The sequence below is a fragment of the Triticum urartu genome, chromosome 6, assembly GCF_003073215.2.
Source record: "Triticum urartu cultivar G1812 chromosome 6, Tu2.1, whole genome shotgun sequence".
NCBI classification, from domain to species: domain Eukaryota; kingdom Viridiplantae; phylum Streptophyta; class Magnoliopsida; order Poales; family Poaceae; genus Triticum; species Triticum urartu.
In genome coordinates, this window is record NC_053027.1 from 181,193,764 (window position 1) to 181,214,733 (window position 20,970).

Below are 20,970 nucleotides of genomic sequence, written 5' to 3' on the forward strand. Positions count from 1 at the left end.
ACACTCCGCAGCCTTGCCGAAGTCTACCAAGTAGCAACAATAAACCCATGGAGTGACACAGCTATTACCTTTAACGCCAGTGATGAACCTAAATTCCGAACAGCCCGAGCACCAGCCGCATTGGTCCTCGGTCCAATAGTGGACGGCTTTCATCTTACCAAGGTACTCATGGACGGAGGCAGCGGATTGAACCTCATTTGCGAGGAGACTCTTCAAAAAATGGAAATAGACTGGAACCGCATTGAGCGAAGCAGCACAACCTTTAGAGGAATAATCCCCAGTCGGGAAGCGCGCTGTACAGGAAAAATCACACTAGATGTGGTGTTCGGCACGCCGGATAATTACAGATCCGAAGAGGTCACGTTCTAGGTGGCTCCGTTCAGCAGCGGTTATCACGCTCTGCTAGGGCGGGAAGCGTTTACAATCTTCCAAGCAATACCCCATTACGGGTACATGAAGCTCAAGATGCCCGGGCCTAACGGGATCATCACTCTCGCTAGTGATCCGGACATAGCACTCCGCGCCGAAAACAAGACAGCCGCACTGGCCCTCGAGGCACTATCCGAAGCCCTAGCGGCCGAGGAGCTGACTGCGCTACGCTCTACGGTAAATAGGGACGATGTGGTACTCGACAAAAGATCCAAGTCCACCTCCTTTAAACCGGCGGACGAAATAGTCAAATTCCAAGTCCATCCAACGGACCCCAATAAAACAGCTTCCATCGGGGCATAGTTAAACCCTGATGTCGACGCCGCATTGCGAGAGTTCCTACGAGAGAACTGGGACATTTTCGCCTGGCACCCTTCAGACATGTCAGGAATCCCACGCAGGCTGGCCGAGCACAGCTTAAATATCCAAACCGGATTCAAACCTGTCAAACAGGCTCTTCGGCGTTTTTCCGAACCTAAGAGACAGGCCATGGGAGAGGAGCTAGCAAAGCTATTGGAGGCCGGATTCATCAGAGATATAAAACATCCGGACTGGCTAGCAAACCTGGTGATGGTACCAAAGAAGGACAAATCCTGGCGCCTGTGTGTTGATTTTAAAGACCTTAACAAGGCTTGCCCAAAGGATCCTTTCCCCCTCCCCCGCATCGATCAAATTATCGATGCTACCGCAGGACACGATTCGTTGTGTTTCCTCGACGCATATTCTGGCTACCATCAAATCAAGATGGCAGAACCAGACCAAGCCGCAACGGCATTTATCACACCATACGGACCATTCTGCTTCAACACAATGCCCTTCGGGCTCAAAAACGCCGGCACAACATATCAGCGCATGATTCAGACATGTCTGGCAAGCCAGATCGGCAAAACAGTAGAGGCATATGTAGATGATGTGGTCATCAAAACAAGACATGTTGAATCTCTAGTAGACGACTTGAGGCTCACATTTGATAACCTCCGAACATACGACATCAAGCTCAACCCGGAAAAATGCGTTTTCGACGTTCCAGCCGGAAAGCTCTTGGGCTTCATTGTATCTGGTAGAGGAATTGAAGCAAATCCAGCCAAGATCCGAGCTCTGTCGCAACTGGATATCCCAAAGGACCTCAAACAAATACAAAAGTTAACCGGATGCGTGGCGGCTCTAAGCCGCTTCATCTCCCGCTTGGGAGAAAAGGCCTTACCCCTTTACCGCCTCCTTCGGCGCACCGAACACTTCAAATGGACGGACGCAGCCATGGCCGGACTCGACGAAATAAAAGCCATACTGGCAACAAACCCAGTCCTGGCCGCGCCAAACATTGGCGAACCAATGCTATTATATATTGCAGCAACACATCAGGTTGTAAGCGCAGTGCTCGTCGTCGAACGAGAAGCGGACGGACACAAATTCCCCCTTCAAAAGCCGGTCTATTATGTGTCCACTGTCCTCACTCCCTGCAAATCACGGTACCCGCATTATCAAAAGATTGCGTACGCGGTATTCATGGCATCCCGGAAGCTATGACACTACTTTCAAGAGTGTTCAATAACAGTAGCCTCGGAAGTACCACTTAACGATATTATAAACAACCGTGACGCAACGGGCCGGATTGCAAAATAGGCCATCGAGCTCCTCCCGTTCGACATAACTTATAAGCCACGACGAGCCATCAAGTCACAAGTCTTGGCCGACTTCGTCGCAGAATAGACGGAGGTCGAACTCCCTAAATAGTATGGCACATATTCAAATTGGATCATGCATTTTGACGGCTCCAAGATGTTGGCCGGATTGGGGGCTGGCGTCGTTTTGACGTCCCCCACAGGAGACACAGTTCAATACGTACTACAGATTATGTACACGGACTCCAACAATGCAGCCGAATATGAGGCCCTTTTACATGGTCTCCGGATGGCAGTATCCATGGTCATCCAACGCCTAGAGGTGCGCGGGGACTCGAACCTCGCAATATCCCAAATAAATGGAGACTTCGATGCCAAGGATCCAAAAATGGCAGCTTACCGCAACGCCGTCCTAAAAATGTCAGCTCGGTTCGAGGGGCTTGAATTTCACCATATAGCCCGGGAAAATAATCAGGCGGCAGATGTCCCGGCACGCATCGGTGCAAAACGCGATGTAGTCCCCCCCAACATCTTCTTGGAAAGGTTGTTCAAGCCATCCGTAGCATGGGAAGGGGAGCCGAACAATAACAGCCCGGACCCAACCGCACTGCCCGACACTGAACATTCTGACACAATCAGAGGCTCTGCCAATGAAATAACACCTTCAGCCCACGTAATAATGGCCATCATCGCCCCGTGGACAGAACCATTCCTCGCCTATCTTACTAGGCAGGAACTCCCCGAGGACCAAAATGAGGCACGCTGCATAGTGCGGCGATCCAAAGCCTACAGAGTCCACGAGGGAGAGCTTTATAAGAAAAGCACTACCGGAGTCCTTCAAAGGTGCATCTCCGAAGAGGAGGGGCGGAATCTCCTGGCTGAAATTCATGCCGGACTCGGCGGTCATCACGCTGCAGCCCGGTCCCTTGTAAGCAAGGCCTTCCGTACAGGCTTTTATTGGCCGACGGCCCGGGCAGACGCTCGGGACTTGGTCCAACGATGCACCGGTTGCCAGCTCTTTGCAAACCAAAGCCATATGCCACCCACCGCCCTCCAAACCATCCCCATTACTTGGCCCTTCGCGGTCTGGGGGCTTGACATGGTTGGACCCCTTAAAGGCGGAACCCACAAGCAAAAATACTTACTATTCATGGTGGATAAGTTCACCAAATGGATAGAAGCCAAGCCTGTTAAGACGGCCAAATTCGGACCGGTGATAGACTTTATATCCGGGGTTGTACACCGTTACGGCGTCCCCCACAGCATCATCACTGATAACGGCACGAACTTCACGGCCGACGAGGTAAAACTCTGGTGCAAAAACATGGGCATCAAGCTCGATTATGCTTCCGTCTATCACCCACAAACTAACGGCCAGGTCGAACGTGCAAATGGTCTTATCATGAGCGGCATCAAACCCAGATTAGTGCGGTCCCTCAAGGAATCTAACACGCACTGGGTAGAGGAGCTTGACTTCGTACTCTGGGGGCTGCGGACCACGCCGAATCGCACCACCGGATACACACCATTCTTTATGGTGTACGGCGCTGAGGCAGTTTTGCCTTGCGACATCATTCATGACTCACCTCGAGTGTGCATGTACGAAGAAAGAGAAGCCGAGCTCGATCGGCAGGAAAGCTTGGACGCATTGGAGGAGGAGCGTGACGTGGCAAAAGCCCGTTCCGCATTCTATCAACAGCAGGCTCGAAGATACCAAAGCAGAGAAGTACGGGCCAAAAATTACAACGTTGGCGAATTAGTTCTACGACTACCGGACAAGAAAAAGGACAAACTCAAGCCCAAGTGGGAAGGTCCCTTCATAATTGACCAAGTCCTGACTGGTGGAGCGTACCGCCTGCGGGATGCATCGGATAACCGACTCGAGCCAAACCCATGGAACACAGCCCGTCTCTGAAGATTCTATGCCTAGCGTCGGACTCTGTGTTCGTCTCCTTCCTCTGTCCATTTTTTATATTTTCTGTCTTACATTTCTCTTCTTCTCTCTCTCTCTCTCTCTCTCTCTTATAGCCTCTAAAGGCTCATAAAGTAACGCGCTATCCGCGCTCATTAAACCTGGGGGCTTCTTTAAATAGAAGCTTATTCATGCGGGCTTCATGCCCAACACATGTGTCACACTTCCGCATGTACCTTTTATTCACCATTATATGCATCGATATGACTTAAGTTTTGGCCAAGCTGGGTTGCCTGGCTCCTGTGCTTACCCCTACGTTCCTGATTGTTCGGCTAGGTGGTAAAGGGAGCACCTCTGCGATTGTTACTGCCGGGTCAGCCGGACGTGTACCTCAGACTGGGTGAAGCCGAAAGCTAGCGTTCTTAAGGGAATATTCGGTCTGTGAACTAAAGATGATCTTTTTTTTATCTATCCGCCCCCAGATTTTTTTCCTGCGTTTCTTTCCGCGGCATGGACATGCACCTTAGGGCATGCCTCCCAGGGAAAGGAACCCCTAATGGAACTATTCTCCCTGGAAGATGTTTCTTACTAACCATGTAATATAATATACCTAGTCGGGAACTTGTCTGTTCACGCCCTAATGACCCCTACGCCTGGTCTCCATGCATTCCACGGTTCCTATATAACCGCATGGGAATTCGGACACACTCTGGACCGTCAGGTCCCGAGGCTGAAGCGAAAAGGTCGGCCATGACAAATGATCTACAATCCAGCTAGAAGGCATTATAAATGTCAATTAAATTACATAGTCATTTTGACTGGTTGTATTCCTCTTCAATACCATCTAACAGGCTGTCTAATTTACAGTCCTGCTGGGAATACTTTGCGGCCAACTCTACTTGGCCGTATACTAAGCTTACAGGGATCTCCTTCCCATCGGGCCCTACAGGACCGACCTCAGCCATGTGGTTGGGGTCAGCCTTTGCGTACCGCGTCTTCACCATGGCCCAGGCCTCCCTAGCACCTTGACGGCAGGCTGATATCTTCCACAATCGGAAGCGCCGCCGTGCTCCCTTTAGCTTCTCTGCAAGCTCTCCAAGACCTTCGGGCATGGAGACGGATGGCCACAGGGCCTGGGCGACGCCTTGCATCGCCTGCCGAACTCGATCGAGCAGTTGCGAGAGCTCGGGAAGAAGGTCACCCGTAGAACCGGGCATCTCCTCTATAGGACGACCTGTTAGCACACCTACAGACATTGCTCTGTTAGTCGACTTCCTCGCCGAACTTTCTTTCGAAAGGTTCGTTCAAGCACTTACTAAATATGCCGCGCCGAAGCCGCTGATTCTCCTTCATGAAGTCTGATAGCTGGGCACGAACATCTTTCAGCTCGACGCCCAGGCGGGTGTTGGCATCTTGGAGATCGTTCTTCTCCCCCATCACCTTTAATAGCACCCTCTCACCAGCCTTTAGCTGGCGTAGGAGGTGTTGCCTTTCCAGATTCAATCCAGCGCCATCTGCAATTTCATTTGTCAGATTCGCACCAAAGCCGTGCTTCGCAAAATACTTATCTTTCGAAGTGTATATTACCAGAGGGGGCTCCTTAGGCTCCCCTGCCGCGGCTAGTGCAGCCTTCAGTTGGTCTTTGCACTCTTCCAGCTCCTTGGACAGTAGGGAATTCTTTTCTGTAAGAACCTGCATATCAAATGATCCTTAAATCAGTTATTCTAACTATTTCAAGTCTCGGGGGCTACTGCTATATATATAATTACCAAAAATTTCTTACCCGTATGTCTTTCACATATTGCTCCATGGCTCTGGCTAGACCATTTTGAGCGGCACGGAGGTGCGCATCTCCCGAGTTGAAGGAATCTAACGCCCCTTGGGAGAAACAAGCGTCGCGAAGAATTGTCCGGCGACGCCTATGGTTCATGGCACTCTCCACCTCAGAGTTGGTGGCACACAACCCGTCCACATCCTCCGTCGGAGGAGCGTCTGGCGCGCGCCTTGCGTTCACCTCTGCCTCCGGACCAGGCTTTGGAGCCTGGCTAGTGGAGGCGCGATTGGCAGCCTCTCTGGGTATAGTCCGGCGAGGTCTCTTTCTCCTGAAGAGAGCACGAGTGTCAATGTGCCTCGAAGGTATAACACCTGGGACAAGGGGGCGCGCCATACCTTTGCACTGACGCCTCAGTCCGGACTGCACTTCTTTTCGGCCCACGGGGCCCTACGGCCCCTCGTTGGCTTGTCGCCGCAGGTTCGGCCTTCCGCCATAAAACCTCCCCTGTAAAGTTCGGTTGCAATCAGGAAACTAAACACGAGTGGGCGGACACCTATTCGGGGTACTGGGACTTCGATCTCGGGTACCTGGGGCGTCAGGATTAGCCCTGGGTAATCGGTCGTAATAGCCACCAATGCGTTGTCCTCGCTCAATTGATGGAACACTCCATAATCATCTCCACAGATATGTCCAGATCCTCTTGAGAGGCCGGGTCGAGGGACCGTCCTGGGTCCTCGGGTTGTGGAGGAGGGCTGCTTATTTCCTTAACAGCCTGGCGCAGTTCCTGCGTTAAAGTCGTCAGACTGAATATTTAACAATGGGAATACAAAGTGGATGGACCCGTAAATACGGCCGCTTACCCAGCTCGGGGGATTGTGCATGGAGAATCCACCCTGAGGGTTGACGTAGAGAAATTCCTCCTCTTCTCCCTTATACAAAGTGGACAAGATCTTTAGTAGAGCGGCAGCTGAATCCGGCCCCTTACCACTGTAGCGGGTGGCGTCATCCTCCCCGTTGAAGTCCCACATGGGGTGGCTTCTATACTGAAGCGGCTGCACCCCCCGCATAATGCATTCGGCCATAACCCCGATCATGGTTAGTCCGGAATGGGCTAACAATCTTATTTGGCCCATCAGGTAAATGATGTCCCTGTCACTTTCCCTCTGAGGGCTCCGTGGGCGCCTGCTTAGGGGCTTCTTTAAGGGAGCACTGTTGAATTCAGGGAGGCCGATCCGGACAGGATCCGGCAGCGGGACGTCTTCTATATAGAACCATTTCGAGGACCAGTCTTCGGACGCCTTCTTTGGGGTTTCGGACAGATATCCGGTCCCGGCGATGCGCCACACTTCGGCTCCGCCCACTTGATACATTGACCCCTTCTTGGAACGGGGCACGAGACAAAATAGCTCCTTCCACAGTCCGAAATGAGCTTCAACACCCAAGAACAGCTCGCAGAGGGCTACAAAGCCCGCGATATGCAATACTGAGGCAGGCGTGAGATGATGTAGCTGGAGGCCGTAGAACTCCAGCAGCCCCCAGAGAAATGGGTGGATTGGAAATCCGAGCCCCCTTATTAAGTAAGGGACAAGGCACACCCGCTCTCCTTTGGAGGGATTAGGGGCATTCTCTGCTTGCTCTCCGCCATTGTAGACGGCAAGACCGGCTCGAACCGGGACCATATAGGCCGGGGGGAGAAATCCCTTGGTCTGGAGCGTCACTAGCTCGCTATGCAGGGTGGAACATCTCCCCCAATATCCAGGCTTAGGGCTGGAAGGGCGAGGGGAGGAGTTGCGACGGCTGGCCATGGTGGAATGGACCTTTGTCGGATGCGCTCTGATGAACACTTGCGGGGGGGAGAAGGTGTGGATTGGATCTAAATCCTCGTCCCCTTAAATAGGGCAGCTCATTTAGGCGGCTAGGGGTGTGAATGTAAAAACACTCAGACTTTTCATATTCGTTTGACACGTGGGAAGTGGCCATTATTGGGCGTAGAAGCCAAGGAGCACAACATCTACAAGAAACCGGACTTTATTCAAACAGGTACACGGAATTTGGAGGAGAACCCGCCTTGCAATGCCGAAGACAATCTGCGCGCCGGACTCATCGTCATTGAAGCCTGGTTCCGGGGCTACTGAGGGAGTCCTGGATTAGGGGGTGTTCGGATAGCCAGACTATACCTTTAGCCGGACTCCTAGACTATGGAGATACAAGATTGAAGACTCCGTCCCATGTCCGGAAGGGACTTTCCTTGGCGTGGAAGGCAAGCTTGGCGGTATGGATATGCAGATATCCTACCATTGCAACCGACTCTATGTAACCCTAACCCTACCCGGTGTCTATATAAACCGGAGGGTTTTAGTCCGTAGGACAACATACACATCAACAATCATACCATAGGCTAGCTTCTAGGGTTTAGCCTCCTCAATCTCGTGGTAGATCTACTCTTGTACTACCCATATCATCAATATTAATCAAGCAGGACGTAGGGTTTTACCTCCATCGAGAGGGCCCGAACCTGGGTAAAACTTCGTGTCCCTTGCCTCCTGTTACCATCCAGCCTAGACGCACAGTTCGGGATCCCCTACCCGAGATCCGCCGGTTTTGACACCGACGCTCCCCTTCAGCACGGCGGGCCTGTTTGGTGAACTGAAGAGCAAGTGGGGGCTGCGCGGATGGCTCAGCTACACGCCTCTCCGCAACAATCGCTTCATCTCGAATTCGAGCATGAGGGTGATCGTCGGCACGTCCTGGAGAACGGCCCTTGGACACACCGTAAGGATGCATTCCTCATTGTTCCCTTTGATGGACAGGGCAAGGCGTCGGACGTGCCGGTGAACGTCATGTGAACGTCGTGCCAACCTGGGCACGCATCTATGATATACCACCTCTCATGCTCTCGGAGGAGATCGGATGGGCGCTGGGTGGCCTTTTGGGGAAAGTGTTGAGGGTAGATGCTGATAAGTTTGGGAACATTATTTCTGAATTTCTCCGTGTACGGGTAGAACATGATGTAAACACTCCTCTCCTGCGTGAGATCAGTCCTAGAGAGTTAGGGGTGGAGAAACAGATGGACCTAGAGGTCAAGTATGAGAGAGCCCCCCGATTTTGTATGTACTGTGGGCATGTAGGACATGGGGAGAGGGATTGCAGGCTGCCAATAGATGATCAAACAGTGCGGTTCACAGGTGCGATGAGAGCATCGCCCTACAAATCAAGCAAGAACAAGGGAGGATTCGTGGTACCAGATGCGTGCAGTGCCAGACGGTTCTTGCACTTTGGGTCCGAGCTGGATGGGGAGGCATGGACAGCACCGGCCAAGTTGGCCTGGGAGAAACTTGGCAGGGACAAGAGGGTAGTGCACGCTCGCTCACAGGAGATGGTAAGGTACAGGGATATTTCTAATGATGTATTGCTTGACCCGGCTATACAAGCGACGATCGCCGTGGTGAGCGCTGTTAGAGTGAGTGAAGGCCACGGACAGGAGGGTGCAAGGAAAACAAGCATCGGCGAGAACACCGCGACGGCCCCGACACAACCCGTGCTGACCACAGCCTCTACTCCAACCATGGCCTGGGCTGGCGCGAACACTGCACCATATACAACTCCGGTTACCGGGGCGGGGGGCGACATCAACAAAACCCCGCTCGCTCACACCATTGCGGGTGCAGCGACCCCTCCTTATCCGCCAGGTTTTGGACCGAACACGGTCAAGGTCTCACCCGTCGCTGTTGTTGTTGTCATTCCAGGAGACACGGGGGCGAAGACAGGGAAGCTGCAGGTTTCATATGAAGCGGGCAAGGTGGATGGCTTGTCTGTCCAAGACAGAGAGGAGACTGTCCAGATCAGCGATACTGAGAAGACACATGATACAGGTGTAACACCCCGGATATGACTTTCCCAATATGTATTCCAACTCTTGCCGTTTCCGGCCTTAAGTTATTTTATTTTCTCGGGTTCAGGTTTTTGTCTCCGTGTGTTGTTGTCGTTGTCATGCATCTCATATCATGTCATCATGTGCTTTGCATTTGCATACGTGTTCATCTCATGCATTCGAGCTTTTTTCCCGTTGTCCGTTTTGCATTCCGGCGCTCCGTTCTCCTCCGGTGGTCATTTCTACCTTTCTTTTGTGTGTGGGTATTAAACATTTCCGGATTGGACCGAGACTTGCCAAGCGGCCTTGGTTTACTACCGGTAGACCGCCTGTCAAGTTTCATATCATTTGGACTTCGTTTGATACTCCAACGGTTAACTGAGGGACCGAATAGGCCTCGTGTGTGTTGCAGCCCAACACCCCTCCAAGTTGGCCCAAAACCTACCTAAACCCTCTCCATCATCTAGAGCGTTCGATCACGATCGCGTGGCCGAAAACCGCACCTCATTTGGACTCTCCTAGCTCCTCCTATGCCTATATAAAGACCCCCTCTGAAATCCGGATCTCCTTCTTCCCCGAAACCCTAGAATCAGCTCCCCTCGCCGCCGAACGTGTCCGAATCGGGCCAGACACGTCTGCCCGATCCGCCGCCACCACTCAGCTCGTGCCACGTGGCCCATCGCCGCCTCCCTCCGCCGCCGGCCCGGGAAGCCCGGATCGGGCCCCCGCGGCCCAAGCCGGTGCACCGCCCCGCGGCTTCGTCTCCCCCGCGCCCGAGCAACCACCTCGCCGGCCAGCTTCGTCTCCGGCCGATTCCGGCGCCGCCCGGCCGCCCCTGTCGTCGCCCTGCCACGGACGCCCTCGCCGCGCCGCCCATCGCCGACCGGCCGCGTCGTCGCCGTCCCCCTCCTCAGATCCGGCCGGCCCCCCTCCTTCCGCGAGTCCAGCGAGCTCGAAGCTCCGGCCGGCGATCCTCGTCATCCGTGCAACTACAGTAGATCTGGATCTGAGATCCGTTCGGGTTGACTTTTATCCCCAAAACCCTAGTTCATATGCCCTTGTTCATCATGCTATAACTTTGCATCCGTAACTCCGTTTTGGGCATATAGCATATCAAAATGTTCGTCTCAGAGAGTACATCATTTCATTCCATTGCATCATTTTCATTCGAGTTCATCTTGATGCCCGAAATGCTGTTAGAAGAGAGCTACTTGAGTTAATTGTCAAACCTGCTGCTCCATTTAGTTATTTGTCATTTTTGCCATGATTATTGTGTGCATGATATGCCCATGAGCTCTACATATGTTTTGTTAAGGGTTTTGCCATCTTTCCAGAGGTGCAACCCATGTATTTTTGTGATGTGTGTGGTGACTAGCACAAGCTTGCAAAGTGAGGCACTTGGTAATGCTGATTTCAGGGACTTAGCATTTCCACTAAGTCCTTGACTTGTTTATCTCATGTTGCCATATGTTCATGTTGTTTCCTAGTGATCCGTGCCTCTTTTGAGGATGATCAGTAAGGATGTTTTGTTAATCTTGTAATGCTCTATCCATCCATGTCTTTGTTTGCAATTATGGAGTACCCTAGCTTGAGTCAATCGAGCTCTACTTTTATTACTTCGTGAATCTGGGCAGATTGTCTACTTGTTAGCGATTTTGCCAAGGATGTTGTAGTTGATCCGTGCATGCTATGCTATTGTTCTTGCCATGTCTAGCTTGCATTTTGTGTATTCTTGATGGGTGTATGCTTAGCTTGTCATGACTTGCTCTGTAGTGAGTGCATCGAGCTCGTAAACATGCCTACTTGATATCTGTTTCAGCATGCTCCAGTTTTCACCAAGTCTGAGAACTGATTATGTTTTTGCCATGTTCACATGCTTGCAATTGTATTTTCTGATCCCTTTTGGCTCAAGGTCACTAAGGGACTTTTGTTACGCTCTTTGAGTAGCTACATGCCATGCTTTACCTTGCCATGTTTAGGTCCTGTAGCATATAGTTTTGTTTCCCCAAAGTGTGCTACCTGATCTGAAATTCCAGACAAGTGTAAATTTCACTAAGTCTGAAATCTGTTTACCATATGCATTTTTGCCATGCTTGTTTGAACATGTTAATGGTGAATTGGCCGTAGCTCAGTGCTAGACTTTTGTTAATCATCTTGAATGCATCCCTGCCATGTATTTTGATGCCATCTTTGGGTGCTGTAGCATGTTCATCTTGTTGCATTTAAATGGCTACTTGCTGTAAATCGTAGAACGTGGCCATATTTGAATTGCTTGCCATTTCCAAACCGTAACTCCGATTCCGGCGTTCTTTATATCGTTTTCAAGCGATTTCATCTCATATTTCTAGTGGCACACTTGGATTCCCAAGTTGAGGCCAGGTTCATGCATCCCTTGTCAAATCTTGCATATGCATCCCGCATCGCATCCCGCATAGCATACCATCCTTGCATCATATTGTTTGATCCTTGCACGTGGTTGATTGTGTCCTTGTTGCTTGGTTGTCTTGTTTGGGTAGAGCCGGGAGACGAGTTCGCTAACGAGGAGCCCGTTGAGTTTGCTTTCGAGGATCCAGTCAACTCTGACAACTTTGCAGGCAAGATGATCATACCCTCGAAATCACTACTATCTTTGCTTTGCTAGATGCTCGCTCTTTTGCTATGCCAATGCTACGATGCCTACCACTTGCTTTCAAGCCTCCCAAATTGCCATGTCAAACCTCTAACCCACCATGTCCTAGCAAACCGTTGATTGGCTATGTTACCGCTTTGCTCAGCCCCTCTTATAGCGTCGCTAGTTGCAGGTGAAGATTGGAGGCCGTTCCTTTTTGGAACATTATTTACTTGTTGGGATACCATTATATTATCTTGTTATCTTAATGCATCTATATACTTGGTAAAGGGTGGAAGGCTCGGCCTCTCGCCTAGTGTTTTGTTCCACTCTTGCCGCCCTAGTTTCCGTCATATCGGTGTTATGTTCCCGGATTTTGCATTCCTTACGCGGTTGGGTTATAATGGGAACACCTTGACAGTCCGTTTTGAATAAAACTCCTCCAGCAATGCCCAAACTTGGTTTTACCATTTGCCACCTAGCCTTTTCCCTTGGGTTTCGCGGACTCAAGGGTCATCTTATTTTAAACCCCCCCGGGCCAGTGCTCCTCTGAGTGTTGGTCCAACCTAGAGCACCGTGCGGGGCCGTCCCTCGGCAACTTGGGTTACGTTGGCTCCCGTACGCTTAGCTTATCCGGTGTGCCCTGAGAACGAGATATGTGCAGCTCCTATCGGGATTTGTCGGCACAGCGGGTGGTGTTGCTGGACTTGTTTTACCATTGTCGGAGTTGTCTTGAAGAACCGGGATAACGAGTCTGATCGGAACGTCTCGGGAGGAGGTCTATTCCTTCGTTGACCGCGAGAGCTTGTCATGGGCTAAGTTGGGACTCCCCTGCAGGGATTTGAACTTTCGAAAGCCGTGCCCGCGGTTATGGGCAGATGGGAATTTGTTAATGTCCGGTTGTAGATAACTTAAACCTTAACTTAATTAAAATGAATCAACTGAGTGTGTTACCGTGATGGCCTCTTCTCGGCGGAGTCCGGGAAGTGGACACGGTGTTGGAGTAATGCTTGCGCAGGTTGCCCTCTAGTTTCTTGCTCGCGCTTTGCCTCCTCTTCTCGCTCTCTTTTGCGAACAGGATAGCCACCATATATGCTAGTTGCTTGCTGCAGCTCCACTTTTATTTACCTTGCCTTACCTATGAGCTTAAATAGTCTTGATCGCGAGGGTGCGAGATTGCTGAGTCCTTGTGGCTCACAGATTACTATTACACCAGATGCAGGGCCTGATGATTCCGCTCCAGGTGACGCGCTTGAGCTCAAGTGGGAGTTCGACGAGGACTCTCAATGTTACTATGTTTCCTTTCCTGATGATCAGTAGTGGTGCCCAGTTGGGGTGATCGGGACCGTGTCGCTTGTTGGGTTATCTTTTATTCTGGCACCGTAGTCGGGCCATGAGTGTTTGGATGATGTAATGTTATTTATGTACTTGATTGACGTGGCGAGTGTAAGCCAACTATGTTATCTCCCCTTTTATTATCTATATATTATATGGGATGTTGTGATGATTGCCTAACTTGCGACATTGCTTTCAATGCGGTTATGCCTCTAAGTCGTGCCTCGACACGTGGGAGATATAGCCGCATCGAGGGCGTTACAACAGGTTTAAAGGTAAAAGCAAAGAGGTACATTAGTCAGTTCAAGGGAAGGAAAGGATCGGGGGATATGGACTCGGTGCTTGGCAAGAGAGCTACAGGCGACATGGCTGCACCAGTTTTGGTCAATACTAGAGAGTCTGTTGTAATATGGGACATGTGTAAAAAGCAGAGAGGTGTTGTGGAGGGAAAGGATGAGGGAGAGGCAGGGGTGTTAGGTGGTAAGGAAGCGACCGGTGATGGGGCTACCGGGGAACTGGCGGGCGCGAATGTGAGCGCCCGTCAGGAGGAATGACGATACTCTGCTGGAACTGCCGGGGTTTGGGCCACCCCGGAACAGTTCGGGAACTCGTGTGCCTAGTGCGCACACACCGCCCCTTTGTCGTGTTCATCTCGGGGACACGACAGTGTAAAGAGAGCGTTATGAAAATAAGAGGGAGGCTAGGCCTCAAGCACTGTATCACCCATGATGGTTTTGGCAAAGGTGCCGACATCGCCCTATTTTGGGACGATAGCGTTGAAATAAACTTGCTCTCTTATGGACCGTGTTACATTGATGTGCACATTCGAAATGATCCAAATGGCTTGTTTTGGTGAGGTACCTTTGTGTATGGCGAGCTGAAAGCCCATGAGAGGCATCACATGTGGAGTTTACTTAGAAGAATAAAACACAATTCAGTGAAACCATGGGTGATGATTGGGGATTTTAACGAGACCATGTGGCAAGGAGAACACTTTTCAGCAGCGAAACGATCTGAGAGATATATGAGAAATTTCAGAGATGTCTTGGGGTGGTGTGATCTGCATGACCTTGGATATAGGGGTCCAGACTGGACTTTTGATAACAAATAAGATGGCAGGAAGAAAGTGAGGGCTCGACTGGACAGAGGAGTAGCCTCACCACAATGGTCTGAGCTGTTTCCACAGGCACAAGTTCAACATATTGTAACTTCGAGATCAGATCACTTTCCTTTGCTACTGTCACTGATGATCGAACAACAACCCAGCGGGATCAAGCACTTCAAGTATGAAATGATGTGGGAGAGATCCCAGAATTTGGAGGCCACTGTGAGAGAAGCATGGGGTAATGAACGAGAGAGCTGTTCTCTAGCTGATGTCGCACATAAACTAAAGGGCATACAAAACTCACTGTCACAATGGCCGAAGAAGGACTTTGGTTCAGTTACATGGAACATAAAAAAAGAAAAGAAGACGTCTCAAGGAACTGCTGGAAAGGCCGAACCAGGGAGAAAATGCAAAGATGATAAAGAAAGTGTCGGGTGAGTTAGGTGAACTTCTGATCCGGGAAGAGGTAATGTGGCGGCAACGGTCACGCGCAACTTGGATCAGAGAAGGCGACCAGAATACCAAATTTTTTCATAGGAAAGCTACTTGGCGACAGAAGAAAAACAGGATATCCAAGTTAAAAGATGAAAATGGAGTATGGATAGAAAATAAGACGGCTCTAAACAGCTTAGCCACAGACTTCTTCAAAGAACTATATACGAAAGAGAAGGGTGTTGCACCTTTTGAGCTGTTGGGACTTCTACCACGGAGGGTACAGGATGAGATGAACAAAAAGTTGACCCAAGAGTTTACTGAAAAGGAAATAAGTGATGCCCTCTTTCAGATCGGGCCCCTCAAGGCACCGGGTCCGGACAGCTTCCCGGCTCCTTTCTTCCAACGAAACTGGGAAGTGATGAAGAACGATGTGATTACGGCCGTGCGGATTTTTTTTTAAACGGGATCATGCCCGAAGGGATCAATGACACATCCATTGTACTTATTCCTAAGGGGAAGAATCCGCAATGTCTAAAAGATTTCCGCCCAATAAGCCTCTGCAACGTAATTTACAAGGTTATTTCCAAATGCTTAGTTAATCGCTTGCGACCACTGTTAGATGGATTGATTTCGGAGACCCAAAGCGCTTTCATTCCGGGGAGGCTGATCACTGACAACGCCATCATAGCTTTCAAATGTTTTCACAAGATCCAGCATAGCAAAAATCCCCGTGACACGCATTGTGCCTACAAATTAGACCTCGCCAAAGCATATGACAGGGTGGATTGGGACTTTTTGGAGGGTGCTATGGAGAAGTTGGGTTTCAATGCGCTTTGGATAAGTTGGGTAATGAAATGTGTAAAATCAGTCCGTTTTTCAGTGAAAATGAATGGAGAAGTACTCGAACCTTTCATCCCCTCGAGAGGACTCCGGCAAGGTGACCCACTAAGCCCTTATTTATTTTTGTTCGTTGCTGATGGGCTTGCTACCATTTATAATAATGAGGTTCGAGGAGGGAACTTGTCTCGGTGAAGGTGGCTCGCAATAGCCCGGGGATATCAAACTTACTGTTTGCGGATGATAATTTGGTGTTCTTTAAAGCTTCCTGTGACCAAGCCAGAATAGTGAAAAGCACCCTCAATATGTTCCAGAGATGTACAGGCCAACTCTTAAGCAGCAGCAAGTGTTCCATTTTATTCAGTGAGAGTTGCCCTAGTGCTTTGCAAGATGAAATCAAGGCGATCCTAGCTTGTGACTCCTCTATGTTCGAAAGCAAGTACCTGGGGCTCCCAACCCCGGAGGGTAGAATGAAAGATGAGAAGTTCCAGCCTATAATGGACAGATTCTTGAAAAGGTGTAGCGATTGGGATGGAAGACATATGTCTTTTGCTGCGAAAGAGGTGCACGTCAAAGCAATTGTTCAAGCGCTGCCAACCTTTGCTATGGGTGTTTTCAAGTTCTCAGTGGGCTTCTGCGAGAAGTACGAGCGTTTCATTAGGGAATTCTAGTGGGGAGAGGAGGAGGGACAAAGGAAAGTTCACTGGATGGCGTGGGAACATATGATTAAGCCGAAGAGAGCAGCAGGGATTGGCTTTCGTGACATGCAAATTTTCAACCAAGCTCTCTTAGCGAGACAAGGTTGGCGCCTCATTCAGAATCCAGACAGCTTGTGTGCGAGGGTTTTGAAATCCAAATACTATCCAAAAGGTGATCTACTGGATACCGTCTTCTCCTCTGACGCTTCCCAAGCATGGAGAGGTATAGAGCATGGTCTAGAACTGCTGAAGAAGGGCCTGATTTGGAGAGTGGGAAATGGGAAGAAAATCCAATCCAAAGAGATCAATGGGTTCCTAGGAAGAGTGGGCTGAAGATTACCACTTTCAAGAGGCGATCAAGATTACAGTGGGTGAATCAGCTAATGAAGAGAGGAGGAAATGAATGGGATGAGGACTTGATCCACCAATTATTCCATAGATATGATGCGGAAGAAATTTGCAAAATTAAAACTCCAAGGAATGAGGTGGATGATTGTGTTGCTTGGCATGAGGAAAGAACGGGGATTTTCTCTGTCCGGAGTGCTTACAAGCTGGGAGCTAACATAAAACAGCTCGGCAATATGAGGGCATCCAGCTCTGGAACTGAAGCGGACAACAGAGGCTTTTGGGACATGATCTGGAAAGCAAAAGTCCCAGAAAAAGTTAAGATCTTTGTGTGGCGGGTGGCCATTGAAACCCTCCCCACAAAGAAGAATAAATGGAAACGAACTATTGAGACTGACAGTGTCTGTACGATCTGCGGGAGGGAAGAGGAAGATGAGTTCCATGTTGTCATCAAGTGCACCAAAGCACGAGCGATCAGAGAGGAAATGCGAAAGCATTGGAACTTGCCGGCGGAGAATCAATTTCGTTTTACTGGAAACGATTGGCTTCAGAATCTTCTGGGCAAACATACTGCCGATGTACGTAGCAAAACCATGCTCCTGTTATGGAGGACCTGGTGGCTCCGTGATGATTGCATTCATGGGGAGGGCAAAGCAACGATAGGACATCCGTGATGATTGCATCCATGGGGAGGGCAAAGCAACGATAGGACAGTCCGTCCAGTTCCTAGCTAAATATGCTACAGAGATTGGAATTAGTGGATCAGTGAACCACCCTTACTCCGACACATACCACCTGATGGGAGACCAAGGCGCACATGTTATAGACACGAGGCGCGAGGAAATCATAAGAGGGAAGCTACCTTGGGGGCAGAATATGAAGTGTGACAGTGTGGACAGTGCTGACGTAGCTGGGCATGCATTCCATCCGGGTGCGCCAAGGGAGGAACAAAGACAGACAACGGGGAGCCTGTGGGAACCACCTGATGCGGGCATCTGGAAACTGAATTCAGACGCATCTTTCCTTCCAAGACACCGGGGATACTTCGGCGGGAATTATTGTTAGAGATCACCGGGGTGTGGTTGCTTTGGCTTGTGGACAACGACCCTCCATGAGGATATGTTGTTTGGTCTCGGCGTTCTGAAGAAATATTACAATGGTCCTGTATGTGTGGAATCTGATTGTGCTACAGTCCCATCTTTACTGCACAGCACATCTTGTAATCAGTCTGCGCTTTTCCCCCCGGTTACGGACATCAGGCACCTGACAAAAGTGTTCAAGGAAGTAAGCTTCAAAGCAGTTAAAAGGTCCAGCAACATGATGGCACATGAGCTAGCCGCTCTCGCTAGGAGACAATGACAGTTTTTTACTTTCGGAAATGTTCCTCCAAACCTCAGAGATATCCTCATGGAGGATTGTAATCCTAGTCCGTGAGTAATATAACTTGTGGCTGGCTTTTTCTCAAAAAGATAAAAAAAATTCTAGATGAGTTTGACCATTGACTTTACAAGTAATCATCGTGGAAAAGCATAAACATTCCCCTACCAACCATTCGAGCAACATCGATCCAAGCTGCCATGGCCGCCGTGCTCCCGATCTGCCTGCTTCTCTTTCTTCTCCTCGCCATCCCGCTCACCCTCTTCAAATCCAGGCGCCCAGCGCCTCATCGTGGCCCCGGCGGCAGGGCCGTGCGGCTCCCGCCGGGGCCGTGGGCGCTGCCGGTCATCGGCCACCTGCACCACCTCGCCGGCGCTCTCCCACACCGTGCTTTGCGCGACCTCGGGCGGCGCCACGGCCCGCTGATGATGCTCCGCCTTGGCGAGCTCGACGCCGTGGTCGCGTCGTCCCCTGACGCCGCGCGCGAGATCATGAAGACCCACGACGCCTCCTTCGCATCCAGACCTCTGACTTCCATGCAGCAGATGGCGTACGGCGACGCCGAGGGCCTCATCTTCGCGCCCTACGGCGACGCGTGGCGGCAGCTTCGCAAGATATGCACCGTCGAGATCCTCAGCTCCCGCCGCGTCCAGTCCTTCCGCCCCGCCCGCGAGGAGGAGCTCGGGCGCCTCCTCCGCTCCGTCGCGGCGGCTTCTGCCTCGTCTTCGCCGGTGAACCTGAGCGAGCGCATATCGGCGTACGTCGCTGATTCTACGGTGCGCGCCATCGTCGGCGGCCGGTTCAAGCAGCGGGACACGTACCTGAAGATGCTGCAAGAGGGACTCAAAATCGTGCCCGGGATGACCCTTCCCGACATTTTCCCCTCCTCGCGCCTCGTGCGGCTCCTTAGCAGCGTCCCCGGCAGGATACAGCGCCATAGCCAAGGCATGAAGCTGTTCATGGACACCATCATCCAGGAGCACCAGGAGAACAGAGGCCCGGGCGGTGACGGCGACAAAGAAGACTTGCTCGACGTGCTCCTGAGACTCCAAAAGGAAGCGGACTCCCAGTATCCACTCACCACTGACAACATCAAGACCGTCATGCTGGTAAGCCCCGCTTTTGCGAAATCGCCGTGCTAGAAATTCCTCTCCGAAACTCCTTGATCAATTAGCTCCTCTGTTTCTTGATGTCGTTGTTAGGACATGTTTGGCGCCGGCAGCGAGACGTCGGCGACGACGCTGCAGTGGGCGATGGCGGAGCTGATACGGAACCCGCGGGTTATGCGGAAGGCGCAAGACGAGGTCCGGCAGCAACTCGCCGGGCACGGCAAGGTGAAGGAGGCCGACCTGACAGATCTGCGATACCTTGGGTTTGTCACCAAGGAGACGCTGAGGATGCACCCGCCGGCGCCACTTCTGCTGCCACGCAGGTGCGGGAGCCCGTGTCAGGTTCTGGGCCTGGACGTGCCGGAGGGGGTCATGGTGATCGTGAACGCGTGGGCGATCGGCATGGACCCGGTGCACTGGGACGCGCCCGAGAAGTTCGCGCCGGAGCGGTTCGAGCAGAACGGGAGGGACTTCAAGGGGGCGGACTTCGAGTTCGTGCCGTTCGGCGGCGGGAGGAGGATATGCCCCGGCATGGCTTTCGGGCTGGCGCACGTGGAGCTCGCACTGGCGGCGCTGCTGTTCCATTTCGACTGGGAGCTGCCAGGCGGGGTGGCGGCCGAGGATCTGGACATGACGGAGGAGTTTGGTGTCACGGCACGGCTCCGGTCTGACCTTGTCGTGGTTGCCGTCCCTCGCGTCGCCGTGGCCACGGAGTAAACGCACTTTTGGTGATGTGCATCCTATATTCGTTGATCTTGTGCGAGTTGATTAGCCCATCGTGCTCGCGTGGCATGACAGGGTGACACCAGGCCCTTTGTCAATGAGTAGGTTGAGCTGGAGTGATGCTTTTTTGCAGAAACACCCCTGAATTAATAACAAATCTTGTAAAAACATGAAAAGCCACTACATGTCTCTATGACGGTTGGGCCCCACCCACCAGGAAACAACACAAAGGGCAAATTAGTATGAAAAATAACGGGTACAATGCATCATAAGTCCTAAAACTACCGAAGGTGTGTCAGTTTAGTACTATAACTTTAAAATTGTAGTTTTACTTTCTAAAACTATTGGAGGTGTGTCAGTTTAGTCCTATAACTTCAAAACTACAGTCTTGGGTCCCAAAACTATGTAAGTTTGTCCATCTCAAGTTCTAAACTTGCATGTCCAACATTGACCCGCCAACGTGTCGCTTTGAGATGCTTGGACTGTTGCAGAACGGTCATCTCAGCCTCACACCGCAGTAGCAGATCGCACAACATCCAATTGCTACCCACCGATGGCTCGTGTTACGATTGTGTCACTCTCGCGAACCTTTGCGCCAACTTTGCAGCTTCCGCGCACTCCTTCGTGTTATCGACCAGCGGCGACAATTCCCGACTCGTGGCCATGCTCGTGCCCAAACAACAACCTTCACGACCAGCTCTACGCCAAGGGTGCCATGAGAGAGGGGGTTGGCTTCCTCCATCCCGATTGGCTCGGGGTCTTCCCGATGGACGCACTAAGGGAGAGGGAT

At 51.2% G+C, this 20,970-nt stretch overlaps 1 protein-coding gene across 1 annotated transcript; it reads left to right on the top strand.

The window, feature by feature from the left end:
• Positions 1 to 18,479: 18,479 nt before the first annotated feature.
• On the top strand, positions 18,480 to 20,360 carry LOC125512195 (premnaspirodiene oxygenase-like). Its single transcript, XM_048677277.1, has 2 exons — positions 18,480 to 19,457; positions 19,551 to 20,360. Exons 1-2 carry the CDS (start codon positions 18,549 to 18,551, stop codon positions 20,172 to 20,174), a joined length of 1,533 nt encoding a protein of 510 aa, XP_048533234.1. The 5' UTR covers positions 18,480 to 18,548; the 3' UTR covers positions 20,175 to 20,360.
• The last annotated feature ends 610 nt before the right edge of the window (positions 20,361 to 20,970 follow it).

Bases quoted from the DNA above. Each gene is read 5' to 3' on its own strand.
- LOC125512195 (XM_048677277.1), top strand. From the start codon at position 18,549: ATGGCCGCCGTGCTCCCGATCTGCCTGCTTCTCTTTCTTCTCCTCGCC. The intron at 19,458-19,550 runs GTAAGCCCCGCT...TGTCGTTGTTAG, and splicing joins ACATCAAGACCGTCATGCTG to GACATGTTTGGCGCCGGCAG.